The sequence below is a fragment of the Perca fluviatilis genome, chromosome 15, assembly GCF_010015445.1.
Source record: "Perca fluviatilis chromosome 15, GENO_Pfluv_1.0, whole genome shotgun sequence".
In the NCBI taxonomy this organism is placed as follows: domain Eukaryota; kingdom Metazoa; phylum Chordata; class Actinopteri; order Perciformes; family Percidae; genus Perca; species Perca fluviatilis.
The window spans coordinates 29,288,967-29,304,079 of record NC_053126.1 but is presented as its reverse complement, the minus strand read 5'-3'; the positions used below and the strand labels follow the sequence as shown (position 1 = coordinate 29,304,079).

General features: G+C 39.3%; 1 protein-coding gene and 1 long non-coding RNA gene across 2 annotated transcripts in view; one reads left to right on the top strand and one right to left on the bottom strand.

Annotated features, from left to right (window-relative positions):
- col1a1a (collagen, type I, alpha 1a) overlaps nucleotides 1–4,668 on the bottom strand; it is a 27,049-nt gene extending 22,381 nt beyond the window's left edge. The window contains exons 1-4 of the mRNA XM_039824507.1: nucleotides 4,400–4,668; nucleotides 1,616–1,807; nucleotides 1,071–1,093; nucleotides 352–387 (exon numbers count right to left, since the gene is read on the bottom strand). Coding sequence (XP_039680441.1) covers nucleotides 352–387; nucleotides 1,071–1,093; nucleotides 1,616–1,807; nucleotides 4,400–4,481 — 333 coding nt within the window. The 5' untranslated portion in view covers nucleotides 4,482–4,668. The remainder of the gene's footprint in view (nucleotides 1–351; nucleotides 388–1,070; nucleotides 1,094–1,615; nucleotides 1,808–4,399) is intronic.
- The window catches only part of LOC120574259, a 16,396-nt gene extending 5,981 nt beyond the window's left edge, over nucleotides 1–10,415 (top strand). Inside the window, exon 3 of the long non-coding RNA XR_005641848.1 lies at nucleotides 8,034–10,415. This is a non-coding gene — a long non-coding RNA (uncharacterized LOC120574259). The remainder of the gene's footprint in view (nucleotides 1–8,033) is intronic.
- Nucleotides 10,416–15,113: the final 4,698 nt, after the last annotated feature.

Here is a 15,113-nt window from a genome sequence, read left to right as displayed (position 1 = left end):
AATTCCTAGCCCAGTTAAAAGATCCTGTTTCCACACGAATGGAACATGTTTTTGTCAGTATTGCTGCTTCAACTTCATCCGAAACACACAGGAATCTGCTCAGAGTACCACACTTTGAACGCAACACACGGTGACCAGAAATATTATATTTATAGGTTTATAGGTTTTAGATTATATTAATTATGTTATTCTAGCTAAGGCACTTGCTATTTATTGCTGCTGAGTCTGAGGAACACATTTTGTTCCTTAATGTTTTTAACTTGCTTGAATGACAATAAAACTGAAATCTGAATCTGAATATTAAAAAACAAATCAAAAGTGAATGACAGGTGAAAGAGAGTGTGAACCTACCCTGTCTCCCTTGGGTCCACGCTCTCCCTTGGGTCCCTGTGAGTAAAGAAAAAGAAAAAACAATTTCTCAGTGTATGATCAAACGGAATGGTGTCATCTGCATACAATGACAAAATGATTCACACGATTAATAATGTAGCTGATTTGATATGATGATCAGAAATGGATTAATCACAGATAGTGACCAATCAACTAACTTCATCTGATTTAGACCAATAAACCATATCTACAGATTTAGCTAAAGAATTATAATTTTCTGCTTGAACACACTAATCATCAATCCATCAACAATCAATAACCAATATCACAACCAATAGTTGCAGCAAACTGATTGAGTCTCTGTTTCACTGAATTATATTGTTTGTGCACTGTAAAAAGTGCTTAATTGTATCAACTTAAAATAACAAGAAAGCTAGTTGCATGTGCTGCCAACGTGACTATAAGAGTTGAGGGTACAAAAATAATTTGTCCCTCCAACTAATTCCCAAGTTTTTATTACAAATAATATCAAGTTTTCCCAACAATTAATATAAACTGGCAACTTGCAATTATAGTAGTCAGAACAATGCAATGTTTCTCTGGACACAATTTTTTTGTTGACACAACATGAAATAACATGTATTGCTGACAAAGAAATGAAAACCCCTTTTTACAGTGTGCGATAATGATAGATATATTTCAATTCAGAACAATAATTGACTGAAATAATCAATATTTACCTCAACCTGAGGCTCCTGGAAGCCTGTAGAGAGAGAAGTTTATGTTGGATTATGGACGAAAACACACACACACACACAAATACAAAAATATTTTCCAAATAACATAAAGGTGAAAATATAGATTCACAATAAAATCCTCAAAAGGAGTCCTGGAATCTTGAGTTTAGGCTTGCTTTTTTACAGCAGGAGGGGGAAATGTGCATCTAGCGCTGGAGGACAAGGGAGAAGGCATTTGTGGGGTTAATGGGGGCAGATAACATGCTGAGTCATGTTGGAGCCAAATGGGAAAGAAGTGAGGGAAGGTGTGAACGAGACTGGGAGTGTTTGAATGTTGGAATGGGATTTGAAAAAAAGAAAAAGAATATGAAAAAGAGGAAACAAAATACAAATGTGAATGCGGGTGACAGTAACGATAAAGAATGTTGGAAGAGTACAGAAAGGAGGACAGAAAGATAGAAAAGAAAGAAAGGAAGTAAGAAAGAAAAAAGAAAGAAAGGAATAATCAGGAGATGAGAGAGGGAGCGTTGGAGGTGGAGGTGTGGTACCGTCGTCGGGGCAGATGGGGCAGCACTCGTCGTGGGGGATGACTGGGTTGGGGCAGTCGGTCGTGTCCTCGCAGATGACCTCATCGCACATCACCGTGCCGCTGTCGCACACACAGATCTGGCATGGCTCGGGCTTCCACACATCTCGGTCGGCAAACACCTGGCCATCCAGGGTGCAGCTGCCGCCTGTGCCTGGGGAGACACACAGGTTACATACCTGAACACACACACACGTGATATACCTGAACACACACACACAGGTTACATACCTGAACACACACACACACACACACACACACACACACACACACACACACACACACAAAAACACACACACAGGTGATATACCTGAACACACACACACACACACACACACACAGGTTACATACTCTAGATGGGAGCTAGAGTGAAAAAACTCAATATATACAGTATAATGTAATACCCTAAAAAATAACTGTTCAGCTTTCATTTTAGTGTTCTTTTGTAGCAAATTATTATTTCCTAAAATACCTATATCACCTAAAAATGAATTCAGAATATACTTCAACTAATAATAATGTTTAGTTATTATATATTTTATAACAGTTGTGATCTACTGTATAGAGGCCTATGTTTTGTTCTGTTAGCTGAAGCACTTTTAGCATTAAAGGAACATTTTGAAGTGCTTTAGAATGAGAAATTACATCAAAAGAATTATGTTGAGGCAAATTATATGAACAGTAACAGAGGAAATGGTTACAGTATAGAAAGAAAAGAAACATCAAGTAGGAGAATGAGTGTTTTGAAAGGTTTGAATGGGAACTGGTGGCCTTAGAAAGAAGACAGGACGAGGTGACAGAGAGGGCACCGACGTCACATCACGTAACGCATGGAAAGACCATATTTTTTTTGCGCACAGAACAAACGTGTCTCTGGGTGATTTCATTTCCCTTTAACAACTCATAAAAAACTGAAAGTTCCTCTGCTCTATGCCACATTTTCCGAGCTGAGGTCGCATCTCTGCTGCTGCTGCTGCTGTGGATTGCTCCGCAAAACTAAACCCCAAACCGAGGCTCCTTTTTAGGGGGTTGTGAATGTCCCAGCGTGCCAAAGTGCTGAGCTCAGAGGGAAAAAGCATTGGCGCTGCAGCGGACTGTCGTCTTGGCAGCAGCTGGTGGAAACACAGTCTGCATGTGTTTGTAATTAGGGGAAAGAAAAAAAAAAAAAAGTGGAAAGAAAAAGCAGAAGCGGACGAGGAGGAATGGAAAAAAAAGAAGAAAAAAAAAGGAGGCGGTGTGGTGGGGGACGTGGCGGCCAGATGTGTCTGCAGCTGCGGAGCAAAGCCTCTGGGTGACGCTGTGAGACCGTTTAAAGCGTCAAACCACATCTGCTTCACATAGACAGACAGACAGACAGACAGGCAGCTGAGTCCTTTCCAGATTACAGGAACATCTGGAAAAATGGAACTTCAGCTCTGTGGCTCTTGTTTCCAGAGCTGGTGCTGATTTTCTTTGTCTTCTTACAGCAAAAAAATAAATAAGAAATGGTTGTGTCTAAAAACACCAACAGAGGCTTTCGCTTCCCTAAAACCTTTGTCCTAAATAAATCCGCAGTATTAAAAGTTGAAGTACTTTTTAACCGTTCTGTAAATCGACTGCATGTGTTTTGGGTGCAACAATCTAAACTTCTAAAGTAACTAGTATAACTAAAGGTGTCCGATTAATGTGGTGGAGTAAAAAGTACAGTATTTCTCTCTGAAATGTAGCGGAGTAGAAGTAGAAAGTGGCATGAAAAGAAAAGACTCAAGTAAAGTACAAGTGGTTCACACATCTGTCCCAGAGCATAAAGTGCTCAGGCTGAAGAGGTCAAATGTATGTGGCAGACAAGACTACGCCTGGTTGCCTCTGACTCTCTCTCTCTCTCTCTCTCTCTCTCTGTCTCTCTCTCTCTGTCTCTCTCTTACCTGGCCAACTCAACACTTGGCTCCAGGCGCTGGATTACCCTGCCACATCAATCAGGCCTGTGGAAAGCTTTCCTTATCTGCCCTGTGCAAAGCTGGAAGCAGGGCAATCTTTGCGGATGAGGCCGTAAAAAGGCAATTCTTTCCCTTACAATTTAACTGGTTTTTTTTTTTAGATCAAGATCAAGATCAACCTTTGGCAGGCGGAGTTGGGGGGGGTGATGAAATGCAATGGGAGGTTAAATAGTCAAAAATAAATCAATATTTCTTCTAAAACGAAATACAGCTTTCTTTCGTGTTCGAATTGGATTTAAACATGCATTTTTTGGTTGTTGCTATTCCCCGTTAGAAAACGTCGCCTGGAGGAAAGCCTGGAAAAACCTGCAGCAACTCGCTCAGCATGCATGGGCAGGGGGTTGGTGGTGGTAGAGAGACAGAGACAAACACAAGGACAGAGAGAGAGAGAGAGAGAGAGAGAGAGAGAGAGAGAGAGAGAGAGAGAGAGAGAGAGAGAGAGAGAGACAGGGGCCTTCTGGAGATGCCCAATGCATTACGTACACCCTGTACTGTTTAAACTACAAGCTCATCTGTCTATCTTTCTATGTATCTATCTATATATGTTTCTATCTATCTATTTATCTATCTATGGGAAAAAAAGAAGCAGCACGCATCAAAGTTCTTATTTCTACTTCAAACTTTTTTCCTTTCTTTCTTCTCATCTCTGTCTAAGATCACAGCAGCCGTCCACCCACGAAGAGAAAATCCACTTTCCAAAACCAGTAAAAAAAAGAGAAAAAAAAGGGGGGGGTTGAGAAGCTCCGGTAAACAGTGATGATGAGACTTACGGTCGTCCTCGCCCTGCGCTCTGACCAAGAGCACCGCTGCGCCGAGCAGCAGCGCCAGCCGCAAATCCACAAAGCTGAACATGTTTAGATGCCACTAGACATGTAGACTCTTTGAGGCGAGAGAGGAAAAACAAAAAGTCGGGGACGTTTTTTTTTCTCTTCCTGCTACACTCCAATCATACACTGGTGTTTCGGGGCAGGGTCTCTCCGCTCGTCTGTTCACAGTCCTCCTGACCCCAGCAGAAAACTCCCTACTGCTACACTCACTTTCCACCAGGGTTTTTATATGGGAGCCCAGAGAACTGGGAGGTGCTGCGTTGGGGGAACTGGGCCGACTGGGGGGGGTGGGGGGACGCACCCTCATTACCTCGCTGCTGCACGTTTAGGGAAGACAAGAATGGACCCCTCCTTCAAAGAAAGAAGGGAGAAAAAAACAAAAAACAGAAGAAAAGGGAGAAAAGAAGGAGGGGAAAAAATGCAGAAGGTCCCTCCTTCCATAATTCCACAGCAGAAGGGTTGGAGTTTGGATGGGAGGAGAGGAGGAATGGGGGGCAGGAGGAAACCTGATCCTGAAGAGCATCGGAGGGTCGGAGGAGGAGAGCCACGGGTTTCATCCAGATTTTGGATTTCTGGTTCTGATGTTCTTCCTGATTCACTTGGATTTCAGCAGCGGTGGAAGAAGACGTGTTCAGATCCTTTAACTTGAGTAAAAGAACTAATACCACACTGTAAAGACAAACAAAAAAAAATACTCCGTTACAAGTAAAAGTCCTGCGTTGAAAATGTAAACATATGTAAGTATCATCAGGAAAATGTACTTAAAGTATTAAAAGTCAAAGTACTCAATGCAGAAAAATCCCATTTTAGAAACTGGAAACGATCCAAACTGTTCTGTCAATCAACTAAGTGTTTAATCTGCTAATTATTTCAGCTGGACTTGTAGGCCTGTCTATTGTTGGGTAGTTTAATTTATAATGAAACATTGTATTTGATAAACTACATGTGTTTTGGGTGCAAACCTCTCAATGTGTAAAGTAACTAAAGCTGTCAGGTGAATGTAGTGGAGTAAAATTACAATATTTGGAGTATATAGGAGTAGAAAGTGGCAAGAAAAGAAAAGACTCAAGTAAAGTCCAAAGTACCTCAGTAAATGTACTTAGTTACCATCCACCACTGGATGTCATTTGGGTTTCAGACTGCTGAAACCTAAAACCTAAAAATAAGTTTTAGGTTTAGTTCACAAACGAAAGTCTCAGAAAATTACAGTCTTAATCCAGTTTTGGTGTGTTGTAGTTTAGTTCCAGGAGAGGTTCTTGAATTTGATTTGAAGTTAGTTTTGGGATTTTATAGATTTGTCATCGTGTCATCAAGGTGTTTTTATGGTTTTAGCTGTCAGACTGCTGAACATGGCTGCAGGCTTAGAAGTGTCTGGTTTGCGTTTGTAGCTTTAGCTTGGCTTCTGTTTTTGTTTCGAAAGTTGGACCTTAGGTTTGGAAAACTTAATTGTTTGCATTGTTCGCTCGCCCTAAATGAGTCAGATGTCCATCATGTTACAATCTCAGCACCAAAGCTAAAACTAGAGATTTTGAGTTTTAATAAGAACTTGTTTGTACAGTTTTAGGTTGTAAAGTTTCCGCTCCCTCAGACAGAGAAAAATGGACACCATATTATCAACACGTTAGCTTTACTTTCTATCTGTACAAACTGGATCAAAAACATGGTGCGTGGAGTTGGAACGAAGCAGCATTACCATGGCAGGGAGGGTCGGATGAAAAGATGCTATCAAGTGGCATTATGGGAACTGTAGGACCCAGCTTTTTTAGCGCTTCGCCTGTACTAAGGACTGAAAGTCAGGATATCTCGGCCTCTGCTGCTTCACTTTAAACCGTTCTTTTAAAAATCTGTCTTTTGTGAGTCATCCAAAATTATGAAAATACAATACTACATTTCTAGAGTGTCCCTTTAATTTGCATCTGACAGTCCATCTGCCTAGTGGCCTAGTACAGGGTAGTCCCTGTATCACTGAATGACTCCCAGAATTGGCTGACAATCAGTGTGCTCAGGGATTTTTCCTTTATGTCACATAGGATTGCGCTTCAGACAACTCAGATCTCGACCAGTGACTCAGCAGCAGCGAGTGTCTGTAAGAGAAAGGCCCCGTCATGTTTGATTTTGTTGTTAACAGCTCCTGTATCAGCTCTCAGATCCATACGAGCATGTGGCCTGACCCTACTGTAGGTAGGCTTGCAGTTCTGGCTTTGGAACCAAGTAACTTCTTACCGGGTTACCACAGCACTGACATTTATGTAAAGAGTGAGAAGTATAGTAAAGATGGGTGGCATTATTCTTTAAATTAGTACTCCACCGATGTAGCATCATACTCATTTTCAGACTCATTAAACAGATTACAAATATCTGAATTGATGCAGCAGATCAAGAGATATCATTTCTTTTCATTCCACATTCTTCTTCCTTGTCCTGCATCACTACAATGGCATTACCCCAACTCTACTGTTCAGTTGGAGATTGGGGTGTGTAGCGGCTAATGTGGCCTCAAAACTCCATCCTCAAGCAACAAAGTACCGTTCACTGTTAATTGGGCAGGTTCACATTTTACATCCCAGTGTATAAGCCAAAGTTCAAGAGTCAGTGCTCCAATTTGTTGCTTTTGGAAAGAGTGATGCATGCACATGAACTGACTGAACTATCATAATGATCAGAAGCAGGCTATTTGTCATAATTTATATTTGTCATAAAGTTGTCCACGTGCTTATGTTTGAAGTATTTCAGTTGGTGCCAAGGCTAAATTTAAGAAAAGTGGTACTAGGGAGTTGGTGAGAACCTGCAGACTTAGGCCACCAACCTAGGCTAAAGAGGACTGTATATCGAATAGTGATGTGTGAAAAGATTCAAAAGACCTCCATCTGAGATCCAACTCCAGAATGATCCTCCTATTTAAATAGATTTAATAGAAATGTATAAAAATAAGAACTTTAAGGGGCACATGTGATAGGTGCTGCACCTTTTGTCTCCATGTTATCAGATAGAGAGATAGATAGATAGATAGATAGATAGATAGATAGATAGATAGATAGATAGATAGATACTGTAGATACCTGCCTGAGTGAAGCAGCCGATTATGAGAAAAAGCGTTCACACTTTTTATGAGTGAACCAGATGTTTGCATTTTTTTGAGCGCAGCTGAAATGGCCTCTGTTTTGAAATACCTGCAAAATTGTGGGGTTTGCAGACATTATGATTGTTATTGGCTCTAAATAATAAAAAGCACTCTCCCCCCCAGTCCAAATAAAGGTTTATGTGGGCGATTCTTTCGCCCCCCCAACCCCCCGCAAAAGGCTGTTTGCAGCGCCGGCCGGGCTGCAGGTGAGCTGTAATTAAACAGAAAGCAGACATTATGGAGCAGAAGAGCTGCAGGGAGATGCAGAACAGCAGCTTTCTGCCATCTGATCCAGCAGCAGCAGACACGTTGCACAGTCTGAATCTGGCCAAGCAAGCCTCTAATTCACTCCCCCTCCCTCTCTCTCTCTCTCTCTCTCTCTCTCTCTCTCTCTGAACACACTGCAGACACCTTCACATTATCCATGTGTCTGCCTGTTCCTTTTTTTTTTTACAGGGAAGAGGATGGAATGCAATCCGTCTTTCAGGAAGAAAACGAGGCAGAAAGGAAGAAGAAAGGAAAGAAAGCGCCACCTCATCATTCCCCTGGTTCAACCTCCAGTATGATCGGATCCTCCGAGCGTCACAAACCAACACGCACAAATGCATTCGTACACACACACACACACACACACACACACACACACACACACACACACACACACACACACACACACACACACACACACACACACACACTTTTAGCTTTTGTTCCAATGCATCTCTGAGGGAAAAAAAACAAAAAATAATCCATATCGATCTATTTAAGCAGCAACCTTCCTTTGTACAGCATAACGACTTCAGTGCAAATGTAGGGTCGAGTTTAGGCACGTAAAAGAAAAGGGTTTAGGCCAAGTCTTGAACAGAAACACTGAAAACACACATATCTCATACTTTATATTCTTGAAGAAAAAAGTTTTTAAAAAGGATGTTTATGGACAAGCTGCCTCCAAACATGCTTGAGTCATGCATTACAGTAAAAAAAAATAAAAAAAACCATCTTCAAATATTGAAGATTTTTATGTATGTTGGTAATGGTAATTACAGCGCTAATGCACTCTTTGAAGCGACTATAATCAATATTTTAATGGATCACATGACTAGTTGTATGTGAAAGAGCTTGCTGGTATACCCACAGCTAATCATCACGCTACTCTGTAGCTCCTCTCCACAATGTCAGCTTAAAATGTGATATGTCAAGGTTGTGTTCACAGCTTGTTTCTGCCACCCCATGTGGCAGGTTTAATACTAGTTTTCAAAAAATTTAATTCATTCAACCTTTTTTTTTTTATCCTCGATAGATCATTGAGGGGCGACCCTCATCTTCAATGTCATGGAGTCAGATTACAAAGACAAATTCAGAACAACAACACAGAAAGTACAATCATAAGAAAAATAGAAAGACAATAAAACAGAATTGGAAAATTATTTCATCAATACATTTGGATAATAGGGATGCAAAATAAAATACAATTATGTAAAACAGTTACAAGTAGAAGTTTGCAGGTTTAAAACCAGATTTTGAAATTGTCCGAACGGCACAAGTGAGTTGATTTTAAGAAAGTGCTGTAATTTGTTCAAGGAGTTGGATGCACTAAAACTAAAAGCTTTTAGTACAGACCGAGCTCGTGGAACATGCAGTAAAAGCCAGTCAGCAGAGCGAGTGTGATAATGCCTCAGAGGAGTGACAGAGAAGTTCTGGAAGGTAGTGTGGCAGTTTTCCAATAACAGCCTTATAGTTAAAGAGATACCAGTGAGTAGCACATCTTTCTTGGAGAGAAGACCACCCAATACTTTCATATAAAATACAATGATGTGTACTATAGGCATGACCGGTTATCTCAAGGCAGAGTGATAGACTGAGTCCAGGGTTTTAAGAGTTGAAGTTGATGCATGTTTATAAATCACATCACCGTAGTCCAAGACAGACTTGAAAGATTTTTTTGTTTCTGTAGAAATAGCCATTTTTTTTGCCTGAGTCTGCACACAAGATTATCAATGTGGAATTTGAAGGAGAGCTTTTCGTCAATCCCGATAATGAAAGTGTCTGACCTTTTTCTCATGCTGTCTGTACTATACCTGTAAATACCTCTGTCCAAAACGCTCAGTTTTAGCGCCTGTCTCTTTAAGCTCCCCTCCTCAAAAAGCCCAGTCTGCTCTGATTGGTCAGCGTTTCCGGGTCTTCCAAAGCTCTTCTCTCCTGTCTGTCCTGTCAGCCGGGGAATGACTATAACGGCACTGTAGTGGCACTTTCTGGAACACCGTTCCAGGACTAAAAGTTGTGATGGAACGGCATTCCCTTTCAGTTTAAAAATAGTTTGTTTCAATGTTGTTGTTTTTATTTGGGTAAATCATTAATAGCTATTTTACCATTAATACCTCTGCATTTTGCAGCGTTTCTGAATTAAATATTTTTCTCCCGAGTACACTTGAAAGCAGCACAGAAGGTTGTCAGCGTGCTGCTGTTGTACTCGACACCACCTGACAAGCAGGTAAGATAAAGATCCGCTTGCTTTTAAATTTCTAGAAACTTCAGAGGTGTTGCAACATTTTCAGTCTAGTTTGGAACGTTCATTTTGATCCAACCACCACATGATTAGGGTTGGATACAGAAACCTGGTGCTAATACGGCACGAGTGCCAAAACGACCGGTATCTACTGGCCTGAATAGCAACGCAAATTTCGGTGCCTCATTTTGGTGCCACTGAAATGCCTGCGCTTCTCTCTGATGCTCCGAAACAGACGTTAGAGGAAAGAGAATCGCTGCATGTGATGCTATTACACATTACAGGTAACGTTAGCCTACACTTAGCTAGTAGCTAGATTAAACACGGTTAAAATGCTGACAGCTAAACGGTGTAACATTAAAGTGTGACTGTATTTCACTGAAGAGGATTCCAACACATGCCGCTGTCGGAAAAACAACACAGACGGGACTAAATGGTGCGTTTAGGTGAAACTGGTAAGCCTTGTGGTTCATTCAAAGTTATTGTAAAATTTCCTTTTCCCATCTAGTGGTTGGGTTTGTTGTTTGACAGCAATTTCCTGGTGAAATAAGTTATTGTTTTAAGTTGCTATAACATTTTTAATAAAACATGTAATTTGGACCATATGGCCTTAGCAATAAACAAGTCATTCTTTATTGTTGCAGCCTGCTGCTTTGTGCTCTTCCTTTTTATTAAATCTTTTTTTTTTAATGAATTACAATTACTCGTTTGTCTACTTCTACACTACACTTTACTTATGTTTTGTTTAAGTATCAGTTCAAGCACCATTTAGGCACCGGCACCATTTTAAAAGTATCATTTTAGCACTGGTATCGGAAAAAAAAAAAAACGATACCCAAACGTAGACAGGACCCAGTGTTTTAAAATGCAACATGACACAGTGAAAACCACTAAACGTGATTATGATATCAGAATTCTGAGTGCCCACACTTTCTGACTGGATTGGATTGAATCTCCACCTTCTATGCTGTTTGGAATGAAAGTGAAATGAGTTTGAGTGCTGAACTGATTTAACATCTGTAATTGTAGTTTATGCAGTTTAAAACAGCCAGAAATAAAGAGATGCTAAAAAATGACTATGGTTTTCTTTTAAAAGTTTATTTTTCATACTGTAATAAAACATGTGTAGTGTGAATTTTCTTCAGTGTAGTCCGGACCACTTATGCCGTGGAACTGAGGATTTAGCCTTTTTTCAGAATAAAGAATAATTGGACCTAAATTAAAGAGTAAAGCATTGTGTGCATATTCTCTTTAGGTTTATAAATGTACATAATGGCTTTGATTCATAATAAAGTCTTTTTTAGCATTCACAGAGCTGTCTGTAATTAGTTGTGTGTTGATTGGCTTAACTTGAGCATGTTGGTAGGTCAGATCAGTTTTTCTAAGCAGAACAATATGTTTGATTACAGAGAGAGAGAGAGAGAGAGAGAGAGAGAGAGAGAGAGAGAGTCCATACATATAAGTATGATCTAATTACAGCACATTGCATAGCCGTATAGCAGTAAAGTTTGGGTGATCAGTGGAGTTGGATTTTCAACTCTGTAATTTCCAACGTTTCTGTGGCAGAGTAGAGTTGGAGAAAAACCATGGAAATGTTTGGGATTACTGCTCAAAAGGAAGGGAAGAAGATATTAAAATGATATTAATTATTCTCTAAGGTCAGATAGGAGGTAGAGAGACTTACTGTATGTCACAAAAAAATGAAGAAAGAAAGTATCCTGTTAGTGCAACTGTTATAAGGGAAGAGTACTAATAAAGTCTCCTTGTATGCAGACGACGTACTGATATATATGGATGACATATTAATTACACTCCTGACTGAAAATGCAGAATGGAATATCAATGTTTATTTGCAAACATATCCAAGACACAACACATTGTACGATTAAACAATTGGGCTATTACTGTTCCTTGTTCCTTGTTTTTATCTTTTGTTATAGCCTTTAACATATTACATTATATATTATTGTTATTAAAACTCAATATGTAGAAAACCACTAAAGTGGTAACCCTTTCCTTTGCCACAAACTGAGCGAGGACTTTTAATATGTCACAGAACACGAATATGATCAAAAAAACATTGTTATAAAACCACATTTATGTTATATGGGCTATGCATTTACACATATACCTTATATTAATTTGATTTATTTTGTGGAGAATAATGTCAAATAAGATTTAATATATGATGTGGAAAATGGCCAGGTGTTAACTAGTGGTGGGAATCACCAGAGGCCTCACGATACGATATCATCCCAATACTTATGTCACGATACGATATTATTGCGATTTTAAACATATCGCAACATTCTGCGATATATTGCAATGTATTACCTTTTTTCCAACTTCAGATTTTTCCCAATTTCATATGATGTCCCGAAAGGACAATTTTCTCAACATCTGTTGTATCTAAAAAGATACATTTCTCTGTTTGTTCATCTCACTTCAATTTTATTGGTGCAAAATGTGATTGTCAAGCAGAAGAACTGACCAACACATATATCATAAAAGATCGATACTTGGCGTCTGTGTATTGATACAGTATTGCCACGAAAAATCTCGCGATACTATGCTGTATCGATTTTTTTCCCCCACCCCTAGTGTTAACAGCATTGGTCACACATTGTGGGAGATTACATGATTTTACTTGTATTTGTCAGTCAATTGTAAACAGTGTAAAAAGGTAATAAAAATATATAATTAATTTGTGGTTTTCTGCAGTGAAGTTTGTTCATAATGAAGGAGTCGTCCACAGATTGTACCCAAGCACAAAGTGAGAAGAGGTGAGGCAAATGTTGGCTGAATGTTTTTGAAAAGAAGAAAAGTCAGATTTGTTTTCATGGGAATTTTTTGACGAGCACCTTGAGAAGCCATGGAACATTTTAAATAATTCTGTTAACAGCCCCAAACGCTGATATACCACCTTTTCTTTAACACAGAAATGGATGAGGATGAAGTAATTCGAAAAATGTCATAAAGGATCAGAGATTATTAAATTATTAGGTAGCGAATATATAAACAATGGAGGAACAGAAAATGGGAAGGAGTGGTCATCATCTGTATAGATGGATAAAAAAAGATTGTGAAATGAAGTAAAATCAAATAAATCAGTAGTTCAAATCTTCTTTTCATTCTAAAATCTAACATTGGAAATATTGGATCTGTGAGGGCTTTCAGTATCCATCTAATTGACTTAAAGTGCACACACACACAAACACACACACACACACACACACACACACACACACACACACACAGAAGTATTCCGTCTATCCAAGATGAAGAGCTGGATGTAAATCCTGTTGGATGTTTTTGGTAGATTCCTGTATATTTTGGGTATTATTAATTACTATATTATTTACTTTACGTCTTGTCTTTGTTAACAGCATTGGTCATAAAATGACTGGAGAGTTGTCCACCATAGATGACATTGGCTTTATTTGAAATAAACCAGTCAACTCTGAACTGCAGCTTTTGTGCTTCAGAATTCAGGAAGTGGAAAAAAGGAAAGAATCTCAAAAAACGTTACTCTGAAAGCTGAGCTGAACTGTATTTTCTTTCTGCCTTTGTTTCTCAGTAGACATGGACGCTGCGATGGCATCATTGCCACATCATCGCCACAACACAACCAGACCCACAGCTGCCTCTGAAAAGCGAAAAGGCCACATAATGGCTTTGGACCTGAACTCAAAGCTATGATTAACTCAATAAAATATGACCTGTCTCCTACTTACTCATAACCAGAGGTGGAAAGTAATGAATTACAATTACTCGTTTGTCTACTTCTACACTACACTTTACTTATGTTTTGTTTAAGTATTGTACTTCGCTACACTGTTAGAAAAGTCCTTGAAATATGGGCTAATATACTGTGTTAATATGACAGAATTTTCTGTGATGATTTTTCACGTGTTTGGATTTTTGGATTAACTGAAATGTCTATTAAAAGGTACAGAGGATATACATTAAATTTAGAGAATTTTCAGTTTTGGATTAACACAAATGTCCATTTTCTGCCAGGACATTAACCGTTTTTCTACAGATTTCTTTCTTACATGTGTACATTTTGAATCACATCCTTTTCGAGTAAAAAACTAAATAAAAAATGCAAATTACTTATAGTCAGATGGGCAGTGCCAGTTTATATTCAACGGCGCTAAAATCACAAGAAGAATGGAGACGGACAAGTCAGACAGCAGTGGTGCAGACCAAGATAAACGCGAAAACCGGTTAAATTCTGCTGAAGTTAAACTCAAAAGGTAATTAAGAGAACCCCTGGCCATATTTGAGTGACCACTTCGGCTTTAGTCTCGCATTGGCAGACCTTTCTCCATAGCGCTGCGGAGAAGGGTTTGGCTAGTCCACACAGCATTCCAGGATGGGAGAAAAACGTGCCCTGGTTTAATGGCATTTCTTTAAACCAATCACAATCATCATGGGTGGTGCTGGGCGCTGGATTGAGCCACGGTGCCGCTGCAAAATAGCCTCGGGAAGGAACTTGTTTTGGTGGAACATGTGTACATTCAAAAGTAGTTTTAGTCGTGCAACAGAAAACTCAGATTGGACAGATAGTCTAGCTAGCTGTCTGGATTTACCCTGCAGAGATCTGAGGGGCAGTTAACCATAGTCCTCCGAAATCCACCGCAGTTTAGAACGCCAACGCAAAGAAACTGAATGGTGGCGGACATCCAGCCGAAATGAGGGACATCCGGCGGAATTTTGGAAATGAAACGTCGATATAGACTACTTTGGTTTCAAGTGCAAGAAAGGATACAGAGAGAACGAACCATCAATTTATTAAAAAAAAAGATTAATTTAACAACGTTTGAGATTTAAGTGTAAAAAAAAAGTAAAATTTAAATGAGCTACTTTTTACGTTTATTCGTGTAGATTTTTATACCGGTAATTTGACTTGTACTTAAGTAAAAGTTCATCAAAGTAATAGTACTTTCACTTAATAGTTTTAATTTTACAATAGTTTTGTGATGCTGAACATGCTGAACTATTTCTACGCTGTATGGATAAATCAG